At 46.2% G+C, this 27382-nt stretch overlaps 1 protein-coding gene and 1 non-coding gene across 2 annotated transcripts in view; one reads left to right on the forward strand and one right to left on the reverse strand.

Moving 5' to 3' along the window:
• The window catches only part of LATS2 (large tumor suppressor kinase 2), an 89450-nt gene extending 65977 nt beyond the window's left edge, over positions 1–23473 (forward strand). Inside the window, exons 3-8 of the mRNA XM_030813259.1 lie at positions 4844–4976; positions 6941–8352; positions 12468–13050; positions 14625–14807; positions 16513–16619; positions 21153–23473. Coding sequence (XP_030669119.1) covers positions 4844–4976; positions 6941–8352; positions 12468–13050; positions 14625–14807; positions 16513–16619; positions 21153–21647 — 2913 coding nt within the window. The 3' untranslated portion in view covers positions 21648–23473. The remainder of the gene's footprint in view (positions 1–4843; positions 4977–6940; positions 8353–12467; positions 13051–14624; positions 14808–16512; positions 16620–21152) is intronic.
• Positions 23474–27054: 3581 nt separating this feature from the next.
• Positions 27055–27153, reverse strand: LOC115835332. The gene has a single exon (XR_004030319.1). It is a non-coding gene; the product is annotated as a small nucleolar RNA U13 (small nucleolar RNA).
• Positions 27154–27382: the final 229 nt, after the last annotated feature.

Raw genomic sequence — 27382 nt, forward strand, 5'->3', positions numbered from 1 at the left:
TCCAAGGTTGGGAGCCCTGAGAGAACAGGTAAGTTAGAGGCAGGAGATTGGGTTTTGCACATGTTGAGTCATCTTACTCTTGCAGCAGGTGGCATGGAGTGATGAAGCAAGTGTTGAACACTGCGGGTATCTTGTGCCAAATCTGGTGCTCATATGATGGCTTCAGTTCCAGCATTGATATCTGTCTAGAAGAGAAGGCTTAATTTATGGGCGTGGTAACCAAGTTCAATGGATTAGCATCCTTTTTCTATGAGACATTAGCCCAATCCTAAATTAAGCTTTCCTAAATTAAGCTTTCTTAAGGGTTTTAGGAGAAAAATTTAGTGTGTGAGGGATTTTCTTGTTGCATGTGGCTAGGTGACACAAAGTCATCAAAGTCTTGTTAGCCTACCACATTACTCTGTAAATAATTAGTAATTGGTAAATAGTGCATGACACACACATTCAAAGAGCATTAAGATTTTGTGAACTTCTGTAGAAGAGGCTGTCCTGAAGAATGACACATGTGCAAACTAGATAATGGAGTAAAACTTGGAAGTTGCTGCTGTTGTTAATGTTTTGAAATTCCCTTTAGCCTGTGCCTTGGTGCATCTCTGCTGTGTACCTTATCTCCATCTTCCACACACCAGGGCAGCCTGCCCAGTGGAACAGGCAGTATCTTCTCCCTGCTTGCAGCTCTTTCTTCCTTTCATCTATCCTATGTCACAGTCTAACTCAGTCACTCACTCAGTCATTCATTGAACAGATATCTGCTGATCTCTTTCTACACGCTAGACACCATAACACATACCTGAACTGTCCTCGCCTTCAGTTGGCTTGCAGCTTCACTCTTGCTTTGGGGCAGGGCTGCTCAGCCTTTCCACATCTTGGCATGCATAGATGTGGATAATGTTTACACAGCAGCCTGAGGTAAGCTGGAAGAAATTGGAGGTGTCTATTGAGGCTTGGTGAAAAGAACTCATTACATTTCTTTGTATAATTATTGTAAGAAGAATAGACAGTAAAACATTAGAGCCATTAAATATCAAACATGCATAAAATCTACAATTAGTCTTTATGTTTTTTCCCAGAAACACATAAGATACCTTTGTGAACTGTAACAGCTAACCCTTAAGTGATGCTGATGCCAAAGCATGACATCTCCTTTCATCCCTAGAGCAACCTATTAGCCTTATTTCCCAGATGAGGAAACAGGCACTCAAAGTAAGGAAATGATTTGCTGAAGGTTACACAGCTGCTAAGCGGCAGAGGGGAGGGGTGAACCCAGGTGTGTGGCCTCCCTATCTGCGCCCTGTACCACTGCGCCATCCTGCCATCTTTTGGAATAGCCACCGACGATTCTAGATAAGGACCCTTAAATGATGATCTTTGTACGTTCTTCTTTTAAAAAAATACTTTATTCTATTTATTTTTCTTTTTTGAGACACATTCTTACTTTGTTGCCCAGCCTGCCCTACTTCCTGGGCTCAAGCAATCCTCCTGCCTCAACCTCTTGAATAGCTGGGATTACAGGCATGTGCCACCAACACCCAGCTATTTTTTTGTAGAGACGGAATCTCACTGTGTTGCCTAGTCTGGCCCCAAACTCCCGGGCTCGAGCAGTCTTCCCGCCTCAGTCTCCCAAAGTGTTGGGATTATAGGCGTGAGCCACCACATCCAGCTTGGTCTCCATACATTCTTAAGAAAGGAAGGTGAGTGGCCAAGCTCCTTGGCCAGGCTTCAGCTGCATCTCTCTGACACACTCCTTCCGCGTCCTGGCTCTGACCTCTTGCCATTCCCCAGACTGTGCGCTTGTCTTCACTCTGTGACTCTGCATGTACTTTGTGCCCAGAGGTCATGTATTTCTGATGGATTTAGAAGTGCATTCCCATTTCCTTCAGTGTTTAAAACATAGCTCTATGTATATGTACAGTAGCATCTTCTGAGAGTTAATATACAGATAGGAACTACTTACTTGCTAAAGAAGGGTCGATGGACAGATAACAAGGGCAAGCCTCAAAGGACATGGGTTATTTGAAGGGTTTATTTATAAACAAGCTGGCTCATGAGTACGGTTCACTTTTAGGACTTCAAACTCCCTTCTGAACATGAGTCTTCACTTGTGATCTCCTTGCTGATTTTTCTGAGTTCCTAGATTTGATGCACAATAAACATACACATCTTGAGTAGTGGGTGCTCCATAAACAGGGAGAGAATTTGAGAACATCCACATTGACCTAGTCTGTCCTGGAGGTGTCCCTTCCTTGGCAGTCAGCAGGTACTGGGTTAATGAGCACAGGCTGGTGATTCACCCTGCAGGAGACAGAGCGATGGTCACGTTTCAGACGAAGCAATTGAACAGTTAGTGCTGATGGAAAGGCTTGTGGTTAAGAGTCGGCCCCAATTGGCACATATTTTTAATGGGCGCCAAAAGCTCCAGGGTGATCCCACAAAGATGTGGTCTTATATCATGTCTTCCTCCAAGCTGTTGAGTTTTCGCAGACGTGATCTCATCGCATAGCACAGCTGTGAAGTAGGCGGTGGTGGGAGTCTTATCTCCTGTCCCAGGTGAGGCCAGGAAGCACTTCCCTTCGGAACTGCCGCTGCCTTCTCTCTGCAACTCTTCCAGGTTGTAAACACTTGCCCTTTCTGGTAGTCCAGGCGCCACTTTAACAAACAGGTCTGTTCTTATTACCATTTTCCAATCTGTCACTTCATGTCCCTCCACTGCAACGTGGCCTGCCCATGTGGCGGCACCTCCCCAGGCCTTCCACTTCATGCTCCTCTGCAGCCCCTTCCCTGTCCCTGCCATCTTGCCATGCCCATGCCTGCATCGCTAAGAACACAGGCACAGTTTACAGCCATTCTGCTGGCGTATGGCCAGGACTGGAAAGCTTGATTCAGTATTAGACCATCATATATGGACAATAAGTGCTTAATTTGTTCTAGGCACTGTGTTAAGTGGGCAGATGCAACCATGAGTAACATGGTTTCAGGCTCTGCCAGGTTCTTCTTGTCCTAAGGGAACCACAGACACACAGCTGAGTGTGATTCAGATCATGGGCACCACAATGCCCTGTCCAGAGGTGGGGGACACTCAATGCTGCGTCTCTCTCTGCAGAGTGGCTCTGTGACCATGGCCAGGCTTTCTGCTGCAGAGCAGCCCTGCACAGCCTCCCCCACTGTCCGGGGTCTTTCTGCATCTCCACCCCTTTCTTTTTTTTTTTTTTTTTTTTTTTGAGTTGGAGTCACACTTTGTCACCAGGCTGGAGTGCAGTGGTGTGATCTCAGCTCACTGCAGCCTCCACCTCCCAGGTTTCAAGCAATTCACCTGCCTCAGCCTCCTGAGTAGCTGGAACTACAGGCACGCACCACCACACCCAGCTAATTTTTGTATTTTTAGGAGAGACGGGATTTCACCATGTTGGCCAGGATGGTCTCGATCTCTTGACCTCTTGATCCACCTGCCTCGGCCTCCCAAAATGCTGGGATTACAGGCGTGAGCCACCATGGCCAGCTGTCTCCACCCCTTTCTTCTCTGCTGTCTGGGTAACTGTGGACTCCTTTCCGGACCCCGTTCTACATTTTCAGTTTCCTCCTGCCTGGTTGCCCTCCTCGTTGACCTTCAGAGTGCTCAGCCTTCCCTTCTCCTGCCGAAGCCCTTTTTGTGGCCTTTACCTGTTTTGCCCTTGTCCCAGAGCCAGCCTCAGTGGTGTTCTTTTCTCTGTGCTCACCCTCCCTGTTTGCCTACAGCTCTGCAGAGCTGTCCTGAAAGGTGAAGGGGGCACCTTCATCAGAGCCTCACTGCCCCGCCCCGCCCCACTGGGCTGCATCTCTTCTGCACCCTCCTGCCTATTCTGTCTCCTCCATCTGAGTGCCTCCACCTCTGCACCCACAGCTGCCCCCAGCCTGACCTGCTGATGCTGTATGTCCCAGTTTGAAAGCTTCCTCGAATGCCTGCAGATAGGAGCAAAACCCCGGAGAGCCTGGCCTCCATCTGTGGGTCTATCCCCCCATCTCTACCTACCCTTGCGTGCTGCTGCCATGGGCCCATCTTTCCCCAGGCATCTGCTCTGGCTGTCCCATCTGCCAGGAATGCCTTTTCTCTCCCGGGGCTCTCCACCTGCCCAAAGTCTGGAACAGCTAGCCATGCCACCACCTCATCTTTCGGGTGGAAGGAGGCTTTCTCCTGTGGCCCTCTCCCATTTTACCTGCCCTCTCCCGTGGTGGCCACCAGTCTCTGTGTTCTTCCCACAAGCAGTTTGAGGGGCCTGTCCTTGGGCCGGTGTGGCTCCGTGGGCTCCTGTTGTGTCTCTTTTCTTTCTTGTACGAGTCAGATCTCTAAGGGCCAGTCCTCTGCTGCTATAGCCGGCACGGGGCATTGTAAATAGTAGGCGTGTAATATATGACTCTTCGGCAGCTGCACCCTCTCCCTGGGGACAGGTTTCCTAGTCCCAAAGTTAGCCTGGAGGTGAGCTGAGGTTAAAGCCAGGTTCCCTGACTCCCACAATTCTTCCCCTTAAACGTTTCTAGGTTTAGGTTCATCCTGAACTCACCAGTCCAACCACAGAAGTTTTCTGAGGAGAAGCAGAATTTAAGTCTCAGGCCCATCATCAAAATTCCCGTATGTCCTTGACATAAGGCTAAATAGTCTATGGTGTGGCTTGTGCTAGGCTTTTGCCATCAGGCACCGGCAGGGCACACAGCCACCGGCACTCATTCTGAGGGTCTCCTGCAGCATAGCGCAGGTTCTCAGCAGTACAGAGGCGAAGTGTCCCAGCACAGTCCAGCACAGAGTGGGGATGGGAGTCCTTGGTGGCTTTTAGGATGACATGCACTTACCTCTCCCTTACTTCCCTCCCAGGAGATGGCTGGCCGAGCTCTCAAGCAGACCGGCAGCAGGAGCATCGAGGCCGCCCTCGAGTACATCAGCAAGATGGGCTACCTGGACCCGAGGAATGAGCAGATCGTGCGGGTCATTAAGCAGACCTCCCCAGGTGAGCTCAGGCCTGCAGCATGGTGGGCAAAGATGGTTTGTGGCTTAAGGACACAAAACCATATGCAGAGGGGTCCAACCTGGCCTGGCCTGGCCAGAGCCAGTCTCCTGGCACATTGCCTTGTTCAGTTAACAGGCAAGCTGAGCCTGCCCTGCCCTGACAGAGTCAGGCCCTGGCGGGAGCAGCCCCAAGTGGTAGACCATGGGACTCACCTGGTGCTTGCCCCATCCAGCCTTGTCTGAAATTACCTTAGTACTTCCTACCTAGGGGAAAGTGTGTGCTTGTTTTATGAAAGATCAAAAAAGTCAGCAAAGTGGGTGTAAAAATGGTCTTTTCACTTTCTCTTGGGCCTGTGGAGGGATCTTTGACAAGGGTGGCTTCTTTCCTCAATTCTAAAACACACCTCTCTCACATCGTAGCCTCTGAGAGTGCGGGTTCAATGGCAGGCAGTGTGGGCAGAGTGCTGGGCCCCCCCTAGCATCCCCTGTGAAAGGCCTGAGGCACCGCACCAAATCCCTGCCTTTTACTGGCTATGGATGAATGTTACTTTCCCAAGATGGAGCAAGCACATGGGCCCTGTGATTGGTACCTGAGGCCCCTGGGGTGTGATAAAGGATTCATGGCCAGGCGCAGTGGCTCAAGCCTGTAATCCCAACATTGTCTGGCCTGGTGTTTTGTTTTGTTTTGTTTTGTTTGTTTTGTGTAATCCCAACTCTTTGGGAGGCTGAGGCCAGAGGATGGAGGCAGGAGTTGGAGACCAGGCTGGGCAACAGAGGGAGACCTCATCTGTATTTAAAAAAAAAAAAAAAATTCCTAGTAATTAGTAAGAGTTTTCCCTATTTTGTGGAAGACCTTGGATAAAACCTACTTCATGTGGTGGGTGAGAAAAATCTCACCTTTGTAAGTTATATCTCCCTTGTTAAAAGGACACACATTTTTGTTTTCTTCTTAAGAGAAGGAACTTCCTTAAATAGCCCCCAGCTGGCCATCCATGTCAGAATTCTTCCAGTTTTGAGGCCTTAGAGCATAGCTCAAAGGTTAGGCCAGGCCCATGTTCCGTGCTGATTTCCCTCTGCACTTGCCTTTGGTGTGTCTATTCGCTGACGTCTTCTGGGCCCAGGGAAAACAAAGCCTTGGTGTGCCTGTGACCTTTGCTCAGTGCCAGGCTGTCAGGGCCTTCACTCTGCCAGGTATCGGGGTGGTCTTCCTGTGGGCAAGGCACAGCCTTTCTACCCTTCAGCACCCTCTGCTAAGTCGAGCCAAGTGGAGCAGTTGGCCTAAAGAAATGAAAGGAGCCTTTGACCTTCCTTCCGGTGTCTGTTTCAGATGAAATGTTGAAAATGGAGGTCAGGATTAAGGTAGCAGCAGATGAAATCTGGATATTTGTAGAGGGGTTTTGTGTGGTTTTTATTATTGTGTATATATTGCTTTGTTTTAATATAGACAAAAAAACTAGAAAATCTTTTAATTTGGAAAAGAGGTGAAAGAGAAGTGGAGCAGCTGCTGCACAGTGGATACAGTTCTGCCCTTTCTGTGAGGGAGCAGCGCTTTGGGAACCATGCGGTGGTAAACTCAGCCTCCCACAATTTGGGCATGAAAGGATTTTGAAAACAAAGCTGGCTATGCAGACGGATCCCTAGCCTGACAGGAGAGTGACCCCAGTGCGGTCCCCAGGGGGCAAGGATGCACCTCAGGATGTGGACACGGTCTTCTCTTCTGCCCTTGGCCCTCCCATGTGCCCTCCAGCTTGTCTCCACTCTGCTAACACATTAGGGCAACTGGTCCTGCTGGCAGGGCAGAGGGGAGTCCACTGACCCTGTGCTAGGCAGAATGCAGCACGTCAGGGCCCAGGGTTCAAGACCCTTAGCCCCGAGGGCAGCGCTAGAGTGGGGACCAGCCTGAAAGTGCCAGAACCCACTGATCACACCCACTCTGATGCTGTCTTCCTGTTTTTTCCACTGCAGGAAAGGGGCTCATGCCAACCCCAGTGACGCGGAGGCCCAGCTTTGAAGGAACCGGCGATTCGTTTGCGTCCTACCACCAGCTGAGCGGTGCCCCCTATGAGGGCCCAAGCTTCGGCGCCGACGGCCCCACGGCGCTGGAGGAGGTGCCGCGGCCATACGTGGACTACCTCTTCCCCGGAGTCGGCCCCCACGGGCCCGGCCACCAGCACCAGCACCCACCCAAGGGCTACGGTGCCAGCGTAGAGGCAGCAGGGGCACACTTCCCGCTGCAGGGCGCGCACTATGGCCGGCCACACCTGCTGGTGCCTGGGGAACCCCTGGGCTACGGAGTGCAGCGCAGCCCCTCCTTCCAGAGCAAGACGCCGCCGGAGACCGGGGGCTACGCCAGCCTGCCCGCGAAGGGCCAGGGAGGACCGCCAGGTGCCGGCCTCGCTTTCCCACCACCTGCCGCCGGGCTCTACGTGCCGCACCCACACCACAAGCAGGCCGGCCCCGCGGCCCACCAGCTGCATGTGCTGGGCTCCCGCAGCCAGGTGTTCGCCAGCGACAGCCCCCCGCAGAGCCTGCTCACTCCCTCGCGGAACAGCCTCAACGTGGACCTGTATGAATTGAGCAGCACCTCCGTCCAGCAGTGGCCCGCTGCCACCCTGGCCCGCCGGGACTCCCTGCAGAAGCCGGGCCTGGAGGCGCCGCCGCGCGCGCACGCGGCCTTCCGGCCTGACTGCCCAGTGCCCAGCAGGACCAACTCCTTCAACAGCCACCAGCCGCGGCCGGGTGCGCCCGGCAAGGCCGAGACCTCCCTGCCCGCCCCCAACACCGTGACGGCTGTCACGGCCGCGCACATCCTGCACCCGGTGAAGAGCGTGCGTGTGCTGAGGCCGGAGCCGCAGACGGCTGTGGGGCCCTCGCACCCCGCCTGGGTGCCCGCGCCTGCCCCGGCCCCCGCCCCGGCCGCGGAGGGCCTGGACGCCAAGGAGGAGCATGCCCTGGCGCTGGGCGGCGCAGGCGCCTACCCGCTGGACGTGGAGTACGGAGGCCCAGACCGGAGGTGCCCGCCTCCGCCCTACCCGAAGCACCTGCTGCTGCGCAGCAAGTCCGAGCAGTACGACCTGGACAGCCTGTGCGCGGGCATGGAGCAGAGCCTCCGTGCGGGCCCCAGCGATCCCGAGGGCGGTGACAAGAGCCGTAAAAGCGCCAAGGGGGACAAAGGCGGAAAGGATAAAAAGCAGATTCAGACCTCTCCCGTTCCCGTCCGCAAAAACAGCAGAGACGAAGAGAAGAGAGAGTCACGCATCAAGAGCTACTCGCCATACGCCTTTAAGTTCTTCATGGAGCAGCATGTGGAGAATGTCATCAAAACCTACCAGCAGAAGGTTAACCGGAGGCTGCAGCTGGAGCAAGAAATGGCCAAAGTAATTTCCCACTTCATTTTTACTATTTGTTCCCGGCTCTTCCCTCTACTGGCGATAGGAAGCACGCACAATCCCTTTTCTGATTCGACTGTATACCCCTTACCATCAACATGGCTAACGGGCAACAGTCTGGTTATGGGGCCAACAACTTGGAGAAGTTGCAAATGGTGTGACCTCCCTTTCCCCTTTCCCCTTTCCCCTTGACGCTTCTGAAGAATCAGAGATAGCTGTGCATAATGTAGCCAGCGTAATGTAGGTAATCTACAATTTACATTGTAGGTAAATTAGCAAATTAAGTTTTAGGGTATGTCCTCGCTTAACAAAATTCATCATGGATTAAAAATAGAACATTTGAATGAGTAGAAACAAAGTTTAAGATTTTGTAAATTGATATTGTGGGATTTTGGAAGAAAAATGTATCTAGTAGTGATTCCATTTATTCTTTTAAGTGTTTAATTAGTAACTAATGATTTAAGTATACCTTAGTTGACACTGAAGTGCTGAAGAAGGTAATTATTGATGAAATTATTTAAATTAAAATGTAACAGATTTAAATCACACAAAGCCAGTAATTCCAAAGCCTAAAAACCAGATTTGTGTTCTTTTCAGTGTCCCATATTCACTGATTTTTTTTAAAGATACACTTTTCATTTGTGTTTATTTTTTTATTTTTATTTTTTATTTTTTAATTTTTTTTTGAGACGGAGTCTTGCTCTGTCACCCAGGCTGGAGTGCAATGGCGCGATCTTGGCTCGCCACAACCTCCGTCTCCTGGGTTCAAGCAATTCTCCTGCCTCAGCGTTCCGAGTAGTTGAGATTACAGGTGCTTAACCACCACGCCCGGCCATTTTTTTGTATTTTTAGTAGAGATGGGATTTCGCCATGTTGGTCAGACTAGTCTCGAACTCTTGACCGCAGGTGATTTGCCCACCTCGGCCTCCCAAAGTGCTGGAATTACACGCATGAGCCACCACGCCCAGCCGTTTATTTTTTATTTATACATAGTATTTGTATATTTGTGGGAAACGTGATATTTTGTTACGTGCATAGGATATGTAATGATCAAGTCAAGGTATTTAGAGTATCCATTGCCTGGTGTATTTATCATTTCTGTGTTGGAAACATTTCAAGTCCTCTCTTCTAGTTATTTTGAAGTACTGAATACATTTTTACTAACCATAGTCATGCTAGTTAGAGTTTGTTCCTTCTATCCAGCTGTATGTTTGCACCAATTAACCTCTCATCTCCCCTTAACACACACACACCCTTTCCCACCTCTGGTAACTAACATTCTGCTCTCTACCTCTATGAGATCAATTATTTTAGCTCCCACATATCAGTAACAATGTGTGGTGTTCTTACTGAACTTTCTGTTTCTGGCTTATTTCACTTAACATAATGACCTCCAGTTCCATTCATGTTGCTCCAAATGACAGGATTTCATTCTTTTTTATGGCTGATTAGTATCCCGTGGTGTACACAGACCACATTTTCTTTATCCCTTCATCAGTTGATGGACGCTTAAGTTGATTCCATATTTTTACTGTTGTGAATAGTGCTGCAATAAACATGGGGTGCAGGTATCCCTTTGATATACTGATATCCTTTCCTTTAGATAAATACCCAATAGTGGGATTGGTAGATTGTATGGTAGTTCTATTTTTAGTTTCTTTTTTTTTTCCTTTTTGATAATAGTCGTTCTAACTGGGGAGAGATTATATTTCATTGTGGTTTTCATTTGCATTTCCCTGATGGTTAGCGAGCATCTTTCCATGCACCTCTTAGCCATTTGTGTATCTTCTTTTGACAAGTGTCTATTCAGGTCATTAGCTCACTTTCTTTTCTTTTTGAGACAGAGTTTCGCTCTTGTTGCCCAGGCTGGAGTGCAATGGCACGATCTCAGCTCACCACAACCTCCGCCTCCCGGGTTCAAGTGATTCTCCTGCCTCAGCCTACGGAGCAGCTGGGATTACAGGCATGCGCCACCATGCCCAGCTAGTTTTATGTTTTCAGTAGAGACAGGGTTTCACTATGTTGGTCAGGCTGGTCTCAAACTCCCAACCTCAGATAATCCACCTGTCTCAGCCTCCCAAAGTGCTGGGATTACAGGTGTGAACCACCGCGCCTGGCCTTATTATTATTATTATTTTTTTAATTAAGACAGAGTCTTGCTCTATCACCCAGGCTGGAGTGCAGTGGTGAAATCTCGGCTCACTGCAACCTCTGCCTTCTGGATTCAAGCTATTCTCCTGCCTCAGCCTCCTGAGAGCTGGGACTACAGGTGTGCAACACCATGCTCAGCTAATTTTTGTATTTTTAGTAGAGACAGGGTTTCACCATGTTAGTCAGGCTGGTCTCAAACTCCTGACCTCAAGTAATCTGCCTGCCTCAGCCTCCCAAAGTGCTGGGATTACAGGCGTGAGCCACCGTGCCTGGCCTTTTGGCTCACTTTTTAATGGGATTATTTGATTTTTTTTTTTTTTGCTGTTGAGTTGTTTGAGTTCCTTGTATATTCTGAATAATAGTCTTTTGTCAGATGAATAGTTTGTGAATATTTTCTCCTATTCAACACAGGTATCCTCTTTACTCTGTTGTTTCCTTTGCTCTGCAGAAGCTTTTTAGCTTAATGTAGTCCCATTTGTCTAATTTGGGGGTTTTTTGCTTGTGCTTTTGAGATTTTAGCCATAAAAATCTTTGCTCAAACCAATGTCCTAGAGTATATTTTCATAGCCTCTGTTCTTATTTCTAGGTCTTTAATCTGTTTTAAGTTGACATTCCTATATGGTGAGAGATTGGGGTCTAGTTTCATTCTTCTGCATATGGATATCTAGTTTTCCTAGCATGTCTCTTTTTCAATGTACGTTCTTGGCACCGTTGTCAAAAATCAGGTGGCTGTAAATACGTGGACTTATTTCTGGGTTCTCTATTCTGTTCCATTGGTCTATACCAATACCATGCAGTTTCGGTTACTCTAGGCTTGTAATATATTTTGAAGTCAGGTAACAACTTTGTTCTTTTTGCCTAGGATTGCTTTGAGTATTTGGGCTCCCTGTGAACTTTAGTATTGTTTTTTCTAGTAATGTGAAAAATATCATTGGTATTTTGATAGGGATTGCATTTAATTGGTAGATTACTTTGGGTAGCATGGTCATTTTAACAATATTAAATCTTTCTGCCGGTGAACATGGGATCTCTTTTTATTTGTTCGTGTCCTCTTCAGTTTCTTTCTTCAGTGTTTTGTAGTTTTCTTTGTAGAGCTCTTTCACTTTGGTTAAATTTACTCCTAGATTTTTTTTATGGCTGTTGTAAATGGCATTCATTATTGGTGTACAGAAATCCAGGTATCCTTATGCAGAAGAATGAAACTAGACCCTATCTCTCACCATATGCAAGTCTATCTAATGTATGCTACTGATTTTTGTATGCTGATCATTGACTTTTCTTCCTGCTTTCCCATTTTCCCTGAGTTACTGAAAGATTAGATGGCTCTTGGAGTTCTAGGAATGCTGTGGTCCCCTTTTCCACAGATTTTTGTTAATAGAAGTTTCCCTTAGTTTTTAGAGCCAAAAGTCTCCTAGAGAAAGAACTCTCTTTTTTGTCTTAACTTTTCATTCCAGATTCATGTCTATATATGGATATAAAAAAACAAAACTGGCTGGGCACAGTGGCTCACGCCTGTAATCCCTGCACTTTGGGAGGCCAAGGCAGGCAGATCACCTGGGGTCAGGAGTTCGAGACCAGCCTGGCCAACATGATGAAACACTGTCTCTACTAAAAATACAAAAATTAGCCAGGCGTGGTGGCGGGCACATGTAGTCCCAGCTACTCGGGAGGCTGAGACAGGAGAATCACTGGAACCCGGGAGGCGAAGGCTGTAGTGAGCTGAGATTGTGCCACTGCACTCCAGCCTAGGCGACAGAGTGAGACTCTGTCTCAAAAACAAAACAAAACCAATTGTTACCTTGCTTTGTAGTATATGAGACCCATTCTTCTCTGTTCTCCTTTCTGTAAAACGAGCTGGGTTCCTCTCAGTTCCAGGGCATCCCCATCCCAGTCATTTGTTATCGTGGGATTTCTCTAATGTGATTCTTCCTCCTTCCTTTCCTTCTACACAGGCTGGACTCTGTGAAGCTGAGCAGGAGCAGATGCGGAAGATCCTCTACCAGAAAGAGTCTAATTACAACAGGTTAAAGAGGGCCAAGATGGACAAGTCTATGTTTGTCAAAATCAAAACCCTGGGGATCGGTGCCTTTGGAGAAGTGTGCCTTGCTTGTAAGGTGGACACTCACGCCCTGTACGCCATGAAGACCCTAAGGAAAAAGGATGTCCTGAACCGGAATCAGGTGGCCCACGTCAAGGCCGAGAGGGACATCCTGGCCGAGGCAGACAATGAGTGGGTGGTCAAACTCTACTACTCCTTCCAAGACAAAGACAGCCTGTACTTTGTGATGGACTACATCCCTGGTGGGGACATGATGAGCCTGCTGATCCGGATGGAGGTCTTCCCCGAGCACCTGGCCCGGTTCTACATCGCAGAGCTGACTTTGGCCATTGAGAGTGTCCACAAGATGGGCTTCATCCACCGAGACATCAAGCCTGATAACATTTTGATAGATCTGGATGGTCACATTAAACTCACAGATTTCGGCCTCTGCACTGGGTTCAGGTGGACTCACAATTCCAAATATTACCAGAAAGGTATTGTCTTAAGTGTGCCACATGCACTTTCTATGTGTAGATGTCACTAACCCCATTGCAAGCAACTAAATTTCCCATCCTAGTGGCTCCTAATCATTTTGAAATTTTTGTCTGTCACTCCATTATTTTATAAATTGATGTGACATCCTTCCCTTCCAAAAGGAATAGTATGATACACGCATTTTTTTTTAAGTTAGTGGATTTCAGGTTTACTTTTTTTTTTTTTTGAGACAGAATTTCGCTCTTGTTGCCCAGGCTGGAGTGCAATGGCGTGATCTCAGCTCACCGCAACCTCTGCCTCCCAGGTACAAGTGATTCTCCTGCCTCCAGCCTCCTGAGTAGCTGGGATTACAGTCACGTGCCATCACCTCTGGCTAATTTTGTATTTTTAGTAGAGACAGGGTTTCTCCGTGTTGGTCGGGCTGGTCTCAAACTCCCAGCCTCAGGTGATCCGCCTGCTTCCGCCTCCCAAAGTGCTGGGATTACAGCTGTGAGCCACCGTGCCTGGCCTACTATATTTTTAAGACAGTAGGCTACAAGGTGTCACAGGGCCTTTGTGGGGAACCATCACCTGCCTCATTAAAGCAAGCCTTAAAAAATAAAAGATTCAGCCAGGCATGGTGGCTCACGCCTGTAATCCTAGCACTTTGGAAGCCCAAGACGGGCGGATCACCTGAGGTCAGGAGTTCGAGACCAGCCTGACCAACGTGGAGAAACCCTGTCTCTACTAAAAATAACAAAATTATCCGGGCGTGGTTATGCATGCCAGTAATCCCAGCTACTGGGAGGCTGAGGCATGAGAATCGCTTGAACCCGGGAGGCTGAGGTTGCGGTGAGCCGAGATCGCACCATTGCACCCCAGCCTGGGCAACAAGAGCGAAACTCCGTCTCAAAATAAAATAAAATAAATAAATAAAAGAGTCACAGCCTCCCAAGAAGTCCTCTCTTAGAGCCAACCTGAATCTATGTAGTGTATCATTGAACTCCATTTCCTATAGTTCTGCCATTTGGAAAAGCCAAAAACAGCTGGTTATTATCTTCTTTATGGCTCAGATTCTTGAAATAGTTATTTTAATATCATCACTTAGTCTTTTTTCTCTAACTCAAAACTAACTCTAAATCGTTTAATTCACTCTCATTTTCTGGTATTGAAGTAACCTTTGTTCATGTTGTTTAAATCCTCCTAAGTTTTCCATGTTCATCTTAAAACATGTGTCAGGCAGTTGTTACCTTTTGATTATGGCCCAAGTGCTAGGGGTGCTGTCCCCGCAGTTCTTCCGGCCTCTCCTGCCTGCAGTGCCTTCCTGCCAGCTCAGCACGGTGCCTGGTGTCCTATGATTCTTCACCGTCATTTCTACCTTGGTGCTAGCGCCAACCTCACCACCTGTGTCTCTGAACTAGGAACAGCAGGCTGCCCATACGGAGCAGCTCAGTGGGGACTTATGTTCTGATATGTCAGGAGCTAATTGGAATGACTTTGCTGTTTTAAGCTGTAGATGTGTTGAGTTATTGAAGAGTGAAAATTCACTTTATATTTTCTTTCTTCTTTCACCACCCCTGATTCCTGGGTGAAGGGAGCCATGTCAGACAGGACAGCATGGAGCCCAGCGACCTCTGGGACGATGTGTCTAACTGTCGGTGTGGGGACAGGCTGAAGACCCTAGAGCAGAGGGCGCGGAAGCAGCACCAGAGGTGCCTGGCACATTCACTGGTGGGGACTCCAAACTACATCGCACCCGAGGTGCTCCTCCGCAAAGGTACATGCGCCACGGCCAGCCACCCCGCAGGAGGTCTCCTTCCCTTCAGACCTGTGAGCTGAGTCTCCCTGGCTCTAGCTTTCCAGGACCTAATGCTTCCAGTCATATTTTTGTCCTCCTGGAAGCCTGAAAACTACTAATGTCCGCAACATACAAGCCTCCCTCCTGTCCTGGAAGTGCTCTTCCTTCAGGGGGTTGGAAGACATGCACCATTAGACCAGTGTCTGCTGGCCCTCGGGCTCTATCTAGACCCAAGGGAATGACTCCAGCCCTGATTTTCACAGTCAAATGATAGAAACCACTCTGAGGGCTACAGGACCTCCGCTCAGTCTGCCCAGACCACATATTTCTGGGCTCTAGCTTTCATTTCTGTCTCAGGCCCCTGGCTGAGTTGTGCCGTGTGCAGCTGGGTGCTTATGTGACAGCATTGGAAGATCCTTTTTCTCTCATTCTCCCTGCTAGACCATAAGCAAAAGTGGCAGGTGCCAGTTGTGTAAAATGACTAGTGCTCATAACATTTGCCTCCTGGATGGATGCTTCATTCTATCAAATACAACATCTGGTTCAGTATAGGAGGAATCCTTCAGTGATCCTGCATGGTCCACAGTGACGGTGGGGTGTTGATCTGATTCTGTGTAATTAATCCAGAGACAGGCAGCCCCTGCCGTCACATGTTGTTTAAAGTCTTTGGAGCCAGCCAGACCCAGTTCAAGTCTGGGTTTTCCTTGCTAGCTGTGGTAATCCAGCACAAGTTACTTAACTTCTCAGACCACAGACATAGCAATAACGACCTTGAGAGGTTGTGAATAACCTTGGTGTCCATTGAAGGTCTACTTCCCTCTGCCACGTGCAGCATTCTCAAGAAACCATTGCTTGGGGTTTTTCTGCAGCCTCTGTTGCCAAACTTGGACAGGAAGAGGTGGGATGGAGACATAGCAGAGGGGCCTGAGGGGTCTACCCTGGCATATGCAGCTACAGGCACCCCCGGACTGACCTCTTAACATCCCGGTTTGTACTTAGCAAGGATTAGGTGACATGAAGACGAGCCTGGCTTGATAGGTCATGAGGCTCTGAAGGAAAAGTGGGAGAAAATGAAAGGTAAACAAGCCTAGCCTACAGCCTCCCAGAGGCCAGCCCTGACCCAGCACAGCTGGGAGCCCCGTGAGGAAGGCCCAGCTCCGTAGGGGCCTCACACAAGGCGTGTTTGGCTTACAGTGAATTGTCCGGTGGGTTTTGCCCACCTCCTCCTCATCTCCGTATTTTTCAGCTTCATCCAAAGCTGACTTAGAAGCCCCCCGCCTTAGCAAGCCCTCCTGGACTCTCACCTGACTATTCACGAGTTATAGCACTTTATGTTTTTCAGTTTGTTGTTTTAATTGGTGCCTCTGTTTGTGATCTTTAAGAACATAAAATTTTGGATAGTAACTATTTGCTAACAATAAAAATAATCTTTTTAAATTAAAAAGTATTTTCTTATTACAATGATTAAAAATACGAAAACCTAAGCGGCCATGGCCGCCACCCCCACCCCCGCCACTCCACCCAGTAGTATCCAGGTACTCACACAGGTCCATCCTCTGCACAGTGTGATGCTTCAACGCACTTTCCCACTTCACAGGAAATCTGTATGTTCAGCATCTTGATGAAATTCACCTCGGAGGACAATTCATGCCTGTGTAGGGATTGAGTGAACTTTGTCTTGCAGGGTACACTCAGCTCTGTGACTGGTGGAGTGTTGGAGTGATTCTCTTCGAGATGCTGGTGGGGCAGCCGCCCTTTTTGGCACCTACTCCCACAGAAACCCAGCTGAAGGTAATGTGAGAGGAACCTCGCATCTGCTTGCTGTAGACATCTGATTTTCTCATGTACCCATGAATCTTTGGTCAGCATTTGCCCTCTTATTCTGAGTAGGGTAGGAATGGCAGTTGTATAGGATGGGATTTTTAAAAGAAATCTCATTATTTTTTAAATTATTATCTGTTTTTAAATTTTCTATTTTGATAAGCAAAGCCATGGAATTGGACCCATTTTAATATCTGAAATTCTATTAAACCCTTGGCCATCTGCCACCTTGTTATTTCCAGGCAAGAACAGTGAGGATCAGCAAAGGTGTGCTGCAGATCCACTGTCTCCCCCACCCACACTTGCCCCGCAGAGAACACATGTAACTCCAGGAACTACAGTTGACCCCTCAGCAATAAGGGGGGGTTGGGGTGCCAACCCCCCTGCACAGTCAAAAATCTGCGTATAACTTTCACCTCCCCAAAAACTTTACTAATAGCCTGTTGACTGGAAGCCTTACCAGTAAGAGTCAATGAACACATATTTTGTATGTTATATGTATTAGATCCTGTATTCTTACAATAAAGCAAGCTAGAGAACAGAAAATGCTGGCCAGGCACAGTGGCTCATGCCTGTAATCCCACTACTTTGGGAGGATCATAGGCTGGGTGCAGTGGCTCATGCCTATAATCCCACCACTTTGGAAGGCCAAGGTGGGCAGATTACCTGAGGTCAGGAGTTCAAGACCAGCCTGGGCAACATGGTGAAACCCATCTCTACTGAAAATACAAAAAATTAGTCCAGCATGGTGGTGTGCACCTGTAATCCCAGCTACTCAGGAGGCTGAGGCAGGAGAATCACTTGAACCCAGGAAGCAGAGGTTGCAGTGAGCCGAGATCACACCACTGCAGTCCAGCCTGGGTGACAGAGTGAGACTCTGTCTAAAGAAAAAAAAATCATAAAGAAGAGAAAATAGTTTACTATTTTAATAATTGAAAGTGGGTCATCATAAAGGTCTCCATCTTTGTCATCTTGATGTGGAGTGGGCTGAGGAAGGGGAGGCGTTGGCCTTGCTGTCTCAGGGGTGGCAAAGGTGGAAGAAAATGCTAGTGTAAGTGGCCCTCAAACTGTGTTGTTCAAGGGTCAACTGTATCTAAAGAAATCAGTTTCTTTATTTGGATATTATATCATTGTTCGCAAACTGTCAGCTATGTGGTCAGGCTAGTTATGCATATTCCTAATATTTATTCAAAGTAGTTAAATAATTCTGTCAGTCATTTAATACTAAATTATTAGTTTTAAAATGACAGCCATTTGCTTTCTGAAATGAGTTAGTAAGGATTGAATTGAGAATTGGAATTAAGAATCTGTGGTCTTCTGTGGACATACCAACTGACACACAATCCTAGGAGTTTTCACATGCCGTGGTGGCCATGACCACCAGGGAGCCTAAATTAATAACTTTAATTAGAAAAACTGTCTAGTAAGGCTGGGCGCAGTGGATCATGCCTGTAAACCCAGCACTTTGGGAGGTGGAGGCGGGCAGATTACGAGGTCAGGAGATCGAGACTAGCCTGGCCAACGTAGTGAAACCCCGTCTCTACTGAAAATACAAAAAATTAGCCTGGCATGGGGGCGGGCGCCTGTAGTCCCAGCTACTTGGGAGGCTGAGGCAGGAGAATCGCTTGAACCCAGGAGGCAGAGGTTGCAGTGAGCCGAGATCACGCCACTGCCCTCTAACCTGGACGACAGAGCGAGACTGTTTCAAAAAAAGAAAAATAGAAAAACCCTAAAGTAAGGCTTAATTTCACTCTAGGAACAGTAAAATTGGAATCTGGCATTGTCTGCACCCTAATTGAATTGCTGAGCTACTCACTAAATTGCCCACATGATAATTCAGATTTTTTTTTCTGGTAAAATATACATAACATAAAATTTACCATTTAATTATTTTAATGGTAAATTAAAATTTACCATTTTAATTATTTTAATCACTAATTATTTGATAATTATTTATTTACCATTTTTAATTAGTGTATAATTCAGTGACATTAAGTACATTCACAATATTGTGCAACCATCACCACCCTCTATTTTCTTTTCTTTTTTTTTTTTTTTTTTTGAGATGGAGTCTCGCTCTGTCGCCCAGGCTGGAGTGCAGTGGCGCAATCTCGGCTCACTGCAAGCTCCGCCTCCCGGGTTCACGCCATTCTCCTGCCTCAGCCTCTCCGAGTAGCTGGGACTACAGGCGCCCGCCACCACACCCGGCTAATTTTTTTGTATTTTTAGTAGAGACGGGGTTTCACCGTGGTCTCGATCTCCTGACCTCGTGATCCGCCTGCCTCGGCCTCCCAAACTGCTGGGATTACAAGCGTGAGCCACCACGCGCGGCTACCACCCTCTATTTTCAAATGTGTTAATCATCCCAAACCCATTAAACAGAAACTCCCCACTCTCCTTTTCAGCGCCTGCTCGCCTGTCTTCTGCTTCCTGTCTCTGTGAGTTTGGTTATGCTCAGGACTTCTTTTTTTTTTTTTTTTTTTTTTTTTTGAGACAGAGTTTTGCTCTGTATCCCAGGCTGCAGTGCAGTGGCACAATCTTGGCTCATTGCAACCTCTGCCTTCCAGGTTCTCATGCCTCAGCCTCCCAAGCAGCTGGGATTACAGGTGCCTGCCACAACACCAGCTAATTTTTGTATTTTTAGTAGAGATGCGGCTTCATCATGTTGGTCAGGCTGGTTTCAAACTCCTGACCTCAAGTTATCCACCCACCTCGACCTCCCCAGATGTTCAGATTATAGGTGTGAGCCACTGTACCTGGCCTTGGGACGTCTTGTAAGTGGAGTCATGCAGTATTTGTCTTTTTGTGTCTAGTTTATTTCACTTAGCGTAACATTCTCAGGGTTCATCCATGTCGTAGCTTCCTTTTTAAGGTGGAATAATATTCCACTGTATGAGTCCCTGCTTCTGGTTCATTTGCTTATAAACCAGAAAGTGGGATTGCCGGATTATATGGTCGTTCCGTGTTTAACTTTTTGAGGAACTCCCAAACTGTTTGCCATAGTGGCTGCACCATTTTACATTCCCACCAGCAGTGGCTGAGTGTTCAGTTTCCCTACATCCTCAATAAGTATTTTCCTGTTTTTGTTTTTTTTAAGTAGTAGCCACCCTAGGGGATGTAAGGTGGTATCTCATTGTGGTTTTGAGTTGTATTTCCCTAGTGATTAATTATATTGAGCTTATTTTCATGTCCTTATTGGTCATTTGTATATCTTTGGAAATATCTCCTCAAGTCCATTACCCTTTTTAAATCAAGTTATTTGGTTTTGTTATTGTTGTTGAGTTGTAGGAGTTCTGTATTTTCTCTGGGTACTAACCCCTTTTCAAATATATGTTTTGAAATCTGTTCTTCCATTTTGTTGCCTTTTTGCTATCAGTAATGTCCTTTGATGCACAAAAGTTTTAAATTTTTATGCAGTCCAATTTTTTTCTTTTATTCCCTGTGCTTTTGGTGGCATGTCTAAGAAACCATTGCCAAACTCAGTATCATGAAGATTTCACCCTATGTTTTCTTCTAGGAGCTCTAGTTTTAGCTCTGTGAAAACAACTACTTAGGTTCAAACCAAGCCTCCCACCCACACACCCACTAGCTAACTTCCATGTCTTATCCGCTGTCCCATCACCCCAGCTGGTAGCCAGTCATGTTGGCCTTGTTTCCTCCTGATTCTAAGTGTAAACAATAAAGAAGTCCCCTAGGTTTTGTCTTCACAGTAGACACATCTCTACAACAAGTGCATTTACTGAACGTCCAGATGGCTGGTTTGTGCAGTTGAGCATGTAAGGTCACATGGGGTCAGTCAGCTTTATTCTTCTCTATGAGATTTTTCCTTTTTGTTTTTCAAAACCCCGGTTGGCCATTTTTTGACCACAATAAGTATTTGAATGAGTGCCATGATGGTTTGACAGAAAGCCATTGCCATAGCTAAAGAAATAACTTTAGCTGATCACCTGAGGTCAGGAGTTCAAGACTAGCATGGCCAACGTGGTGAAACCCGGTCTCTACTAAAAATACAAAAATCAGCCAGGTGTGGTGGGGGGCGCCTATAATCCCAGCTACTCGGGAGGCTGAGGCAGGAGAATCGCTTGAACCCAGGAGGCGGAGGTTGCAGTGAGCCAAAATCGCGCCACTGCACTCCAGCCTGGGCGACAGAGCGAGACTCCATTTCAAAAAAATAAAAATAAAGAAAAAGAAATAACTTGTAGACCATCATTCTCTTCATTTTTGTGGAAAGCACAAAATTCTTTGGCTAAACAGTATTTCTGGGAGAAGAAAATCAGTATCTTTTTGTCTGTATTTGACTGGTCATCCTGGCCTCAGGCTGTGAGCCATCGACTGAAATGACACTTTTTATGCCTGCTGAGATCAACACTGCTGCTTGTGTCTATTCTAACTCCTCTCCTATTGTGAAACTAAACTTATTTGAAAGTCACGTCATCACATGCTGTCCCAGAACTGCCCAAGATGTGAGGAGAAGCTAACCTGTTGGTTCTGTTGTTTCCTCAGGTGATCAACTGGGAGAACACGCTCCACATTCCAGCCCAGGTGAAGCTGAGCCCTGAGGCCAGGGACCTCATCACGAAGCTGTGCTGCTCCGCAGACCACCGCCTGGGGCGGAATGGGGCGGATGACCTGAAGGCCCACCCCTTCTTCAGCACCATTGACTTCTCCAGTGACATCCGGAAGCAGCCAGCCCCCTACGTTCCCACCATCAGCCACCCCATGGACACCTCGAATTTCGACCCTGTAGATGAAGAAAGCCCTTGGAACGATGCCAGCGAAGGTAGCACCAAGGCCTGGGACACACTCACCTCGCCCAGTAACAAGCATCCAGAGCACGCATTTTACGAGTTCACCTTCCGAAGGTTCTTTGATGACAATGGCTACCCCTTTCGATGCCCAAAGCCTTCAGGAGCAGAAGCTTCACAGGCTGAGAACTCAGATTTAGAAACCTCTGATCTGGTGGATCAGACTGAAGGCTGCCAGCCTGTGTACGTGTAGATGGGGGCCAGGCACCCCCACCACTCGCTGCTCCCAGGTCAGGGTCCCGGAGCCGGTGCCCTCACAGGCCAATAGGGAAGCCGAGGGCTGTTTTGTTTTAAATTAGTCCGTCGATTACTTCACTTGAAATTCTGGTCTTCACCAAGAAAACCCAAATAAGACACTTTTGAAAACAGGACTCAGCGTTGCTTTCAATAGGCTTTTCAGGACCTTCACTGCATTAAAACAATATTTTTGAAAATTTAGTACAGTTTAGAAAGAGCACTTATTTTGTTTATATCCATTTTTTCTTACTAAATTATAGGGATTAACTTTGACAAATCATGCTGCTGTTATTTTCTACATTTGTATTTTATCCATAGCACTTATTCACGTTTAGGAAAAGACAAAAACTGAAGAACATTTGATGAGAAATCTCTGTGCAATAATGTAAAAAAAAAAAAGATAACACTCTGCTCAATGTCACGGAGACCATTTTATCCACACAATGGTTTTTTTTTTTTTTCCCACATTTCAAAATTGTGATATAATGATACAATGTTAAAAGCTGCTTTTTTTTGGCTTTTTGCATATCTAGTATAATAGGAAGTGTGAGCAAGGTGATGATGTGGCTGTGATTTCCGACATCTGGTGTGTGGAGAGTACTGCATGAGCAGAGTTTTTCTATTATAAAATTACCGTATCTTGCCATTCACAGCAGGTCCTGTGAATATGTTTTTACTGAGTGTCTTTAAATGAGGTGTTCTAGACAGTGTGCTGATAATGTATTGTGCGGGTGACCTCTTCGCTATGATTGTATCTCTTACTGTTTTGTTAAAGAAATGCAGATGTGTAACTGAGAAGTGATTTGTGTGTGTGTCTTGGGTGTGATTGGATTCTTTGTGTTGGGGGTGGGGGGACTGAAACATTTGTCACATACTGAACTTATGTACATCAAAAGGGATTAATACAGCTATGCCAAAAAAGTTTAATCACGGACACACGTCCATTTCTCTAGTCCGTATGCTCTTTCATTCTTGGTAGAGCTGGTATGTGGAATGCCATACCTCTGACCCTACTGCTTACCTTTTTACTGACAGACTGCCCACACTGAAAGCTTCAGTGAACGTTCTTAGTCCTGTTTTCTTCTGTTACCGTCAGGAAACTGAGTGATCTAATGGTTCTCTCACTTTTTTTTTGTTCTTTTAGTGTGCTTTGAAGTGTCAAATCTTAACTTGGTTTAAACAATACATATTTCTAACCTTTGTAAGAAAGCAAAGATTCTTCAAAATGACATTGGGATAAAAAGTAAGCCATACGTATTTTCTTAGAAGTATAGATGTATGTGCGTGTACACACACACACACAGATAAACACAATATTCATTATTTCAAATTAGTATGATTCCTATTTAAAGTGATTTATATTTGAGTAAAAAGTTCGATTCTTTTTTGCTTTTTAAAAAATCTGATGCTTCATAATTTTCATTATATTATTCCACATATTTTTCCTTGAAGTTCTTAGCATAATGTATCCATTACTTAGTATATATCTAGGCAACAACACTTAGAAGTTTATCAATGTTTAAACTAAAAAAATAAAGATTCCTGTGTACTGGTTTACATTTGTGTGAGTGGCATACTCTGAAGTCTGCTGTGCCTGTCGTCGTGACTGTCAGTATTCTCGCTATTTTATAGTCGTGCCATGTTGTTACTCACAGCGCTCTGACATACTTTCATGTGCTAGGTTCTTTCTCAGGAACTCAGTTTAACTATTATTTATTGATATATCATTGCCTTTGAAAAGCTTCTACTGGCACAATTTATTATTAAAATTTTGAATCCAAATCCCGTAGTTGGTGTCATGTCTTACTGGAGTTTGTAAGTCCTTGCCTCTCTCAGCGTGTTGTAACTCCCCCATGCTTCCCCTGTGACACATGAGCCAGGGTTGCACAGCACAGACAGGGCTGTCTCAGGAATGGCTTGGGGTGTGGAAAAGCAGGCTTTCCAGGTAGACACATGAAGTCCAAATCAGGCTGTAGTTCTGTGACCAACGTAACGTAAAATGGGAACAAAATATGCCTCATTAGGATTACTGAGTGGCTTAAGTGGGATATCAAATAAATATGGTGGGTGATCAAATAAATCATGAATAAGAGCTAATTCCCCAGCATAATATGTTAAACTGAGAGGACAGTTACAGCCCCTGACCTTTCATTTTAAATTGTTGATGAGGCCTGGTGTGGTGGCTCACACCTGTAATCCCAGCACTTTGGGAAGCTGAGGCTGGCAGATCACCTGAGGTCAGGAGTTCAAGACCAACCTGGCCAACATGGTGAAACGCTGTCTCTACTAAATAACTAAATATACAAAAATTAGCTGGGTGGGGTGGTGGGTACCTGTAATCCCAGCTACTCAGGAGGCCGAGGCAGGGAGAATTGCTTGAATTTGGGAGGCGGAGGTTGCAGTGAGCTGAGATTGCACCACTGCACTCCAGCCTGGGCCACAGAACAAGACTCCGTCTTAAAAAAATAGACTGGGTGCAGTGGCTCATGCCTGTAATCCCAGCACTTTCAGAGGCCAAGGCGGGTGGATCATCTGAGGTCAGGAGTTCGAGACCAGCCTGACCAACATGGTGAAACTGTCTCTACTAAAAATACACAAAAAAATTAGCCGGCTGTGGGTGATGTACGCCCGTAGTCCCAGCTACTTGGGAGGCTGAGGCAGGAGAATCACTTGAACCCAGGAGGCGGAGGTTACAGTGAGCTGAGATTGTGCCACTCCACTCCAGCCTGGGCAAGAAGAGACAAACTGTCTCAAAGAATATAGATAAATAGATAGATGATAAAGATTGATGGTATTAGAAATCTGGAAAATATAAGAGTTTGTATACCTTAAATAGGTACAGTCACATGGTTTAGAAATCAAAACGCTGGCCGGGCACGGTGGCTCACACCTGTAATCCCAGCACTTTGGGAGGCCAAGGTGGGCAGATCACCTGAAGTCAGGAGTTCGAGATCAGCCTGGCCAAAATGGTGAAACCTCATGTCCACTAAAAATACAAAAATTAGCTGCACATGGTGGTGTGCACCTGTAATCCCAGCTACTCAGGAGGCTGAGGCAGGAAAATCATTTGAACCCGGGAGGCAGAGGTTGCAGTGAGCTGAGATTGCGCCACTGCATTCCAGCCTGGGAGACAGCAAGACTGTCTCAAAAAAAAAAAAAAAAAAAAAAATCAAAACATATAAAAGTGATACACAAAAAATGTCTCCTTCACTTCAGTCATTCAATTCACCTCCCCACAGACAACAAATGATATTATTAACAATATATTGGGCATTCTTAGAGGAATGAAAGTTTATGTACAAGAAAAAATGTATATGTGTACTTTTTGCCTCTTACAGAAATGAGAGAATATTATGCATATTTTTCTGCATTTGTTTTCTTCACTTGACAGTATGTCTTGGCACTCTATATAGCAGCACATAAAGAAATTGATTTTTTTATTCTTACTGCATAGTATTCCATTGTGAGGGTATTATAATCAAACTGGTCCCATATGGCTAGACATTTAGTTGTTTCTGACCTTTTCCTATTATAAACAATGTTAGAATAAATAACCTCTTATAACCATCATTTGTGTACGTGAAAGTAATTATGTGGGACAAATTCCTAGAGGTGCAATTCTTAGGTCAAAAGTAAGGTGTATTTGCAAGGTTTATTGCCACATTTCCCTGTGCAGATGTGAGCAGTTTCTTCCCGGCTCCCTCATGCACACTTTGCTGAATATGCCAAGAAGATAAGGCCTGACTGCTCTTTCTCTGAGCCATTTCTCAGGATTGGATTTGTAGTGAGCAACTTTAAGGGGTAAGATGATGTCTCTCTCCAAGACAAAGAGCAAGTTTGCTTGCTGCTTGATATAAAAAAAGATTCCCCAAGCTTAGTATACCTCAGCAGAACCCATCTGAGTCTTCCACATTGCCCCAGTGGGACTTGGGAACAAGGGGAAACTGATGCAAACATGCTGCTTGCCGTGCTATGAAAAATAAAGTCCTTTGTCTCTGATCCAGGAATCTTTGTCTTAGTCCAGCATCCATTAAAGCAGGGGTCCCCAGCACCCGGGCTACTGACTGGTACCAGTCCATGGACCTGTTAGGAACGGGGCTGCACAGCAAGAGGTGAGTGGTGGGTGAGTGAGCATGAGTCCTTAGTTCCACCTCCTGTTAGATCAGTAGATCAGCAGTGCATTAGGTTGTCATAGAAGCACAAACCCTATTGTGAACTGCACATATGAGGGATCTAGGTTGTGCACTCATGAGAATCTAATGCCTGATGATCTGAGGTGAAAGAGTTTCATCCTGAAACCATCCCTCCACCATCCATGGAAAAATTGTCTTGCACAAAACTGGTCCCTGGTGCCAAAAAATGTTGGGGACCATTCCACTAAAGAACAGGCTAACTTATTGCCTTGTAAAAGTAGGGAAGGCCAGGCACCATGGGTCATGCCTGTAATCCCCGCACTTTGTGGGGCTGAGGCAGGCGGATCGCCTGAACCCAGGTGTTGGAGACCAGTCTGGGCAATATGGGGAAACCCCATCTCTACTAAAAATACAAAAATTAGGCCAGGCATGGTGGCTCACACCTGTAATCCCAGCATTTTGGGAGGCCGAGGCAGGTGGATTGCCTAAGGTCAGGAGTTCAAGACCAGACTGGCCAATATGGTGAAACCCAGTCTCTACTAAAATACAAAAATTAGCTGGGTGTGGTGGCACACACCTGTAGCCTCAGCTACTCGGGAGGCTGAGGCTGGAGGATTGCTTGAACCCGGGAGGCAGAGGTTGCAGTGAGCTGAAATCATGCCATTGCACTCCAGCCTGGGCTACAGAGTGAGACTTTGTCTCAAAAAAAGAAAAAAAAATTAGCATAATCAAAAAAATCTTTGATATTAAGTCAATATTTGTAAGTAGTACTATGCTGGTTTTTTTTTTTTTTTTTTTTTTTTGACAGGTTCTTGCTCTGTCACCCAGGCTGCAATGCAGTAGCATGAACATGGCTCAGTGCAGCCTTGACCTCCTGGACTCAAGTGATCCTCCCACCTCAGCCTCTCAAGTAGCTGGGTAGCTGGGACTACAGGTGTGCACTGCCATATTTTTTTTTTTTTTTTTTGTAGATACAGGGACTCCCTGTGTTGCCCAGGCTGGTCTTGAACTCCTGGGCTCAAGTGGTCCTTATGCTGATATTATTAATCCTGTTAAATCTTTTTCCATCAGTAAAAAAAAGCTTTTCCTTTATAAGAGAATTTTCCATTTCCAACAGAAGCCTACACTGAGTGGACAAAATGAGCTTATTCACCTTAGAAAAGAAGAAAAATCTTATTGGACACTGGGATGAAATGCATATGGGTCATTGTGAGTTTTTTCCTAAGTTCACATCAGATGAGTAATGTGCTAATGTAACAAAGTTTGAGGGAGGCACCTCCCACATGAGTGTGAAAACCCAATCGTCATGCTTAAAAAGTACAAAATGATTGGAGGCTATTGTCACAGAGTGAAAAAACCACTCGAATGGCAGTGTTGTTCTTTTTCAGTTCACATCAGACACTGTTAGAATTTTTTTGTTCTGACTATCAAACATTTCAGAAAACTCAAGAGAAGGAAGGTCTGTCATATTTACTGATATTTTTGCTTACCGTGTTCTTTCTTTTCTTCCTAATGTGCTAAGGCTTTTTCTTTTTATCTTTTTCTTTCTTTTTAGAGA

Source organism: Nomascus leucogenys, chromosome 5 (genome assembly GCF_006542625.1).
Source record: "Nomascus leucogenys isolate Asia chromosome 5, Asia_NLE_v1, whole genome shotgun sequence".
In the NCBI taxonomy this organism is placed as follows: domain Eukaryota; kingdom Metazoa; phylum Chordata; class Mammalia; order Primates; family Hylobatidae; genus Nomascus; species Nomascus leucogenys.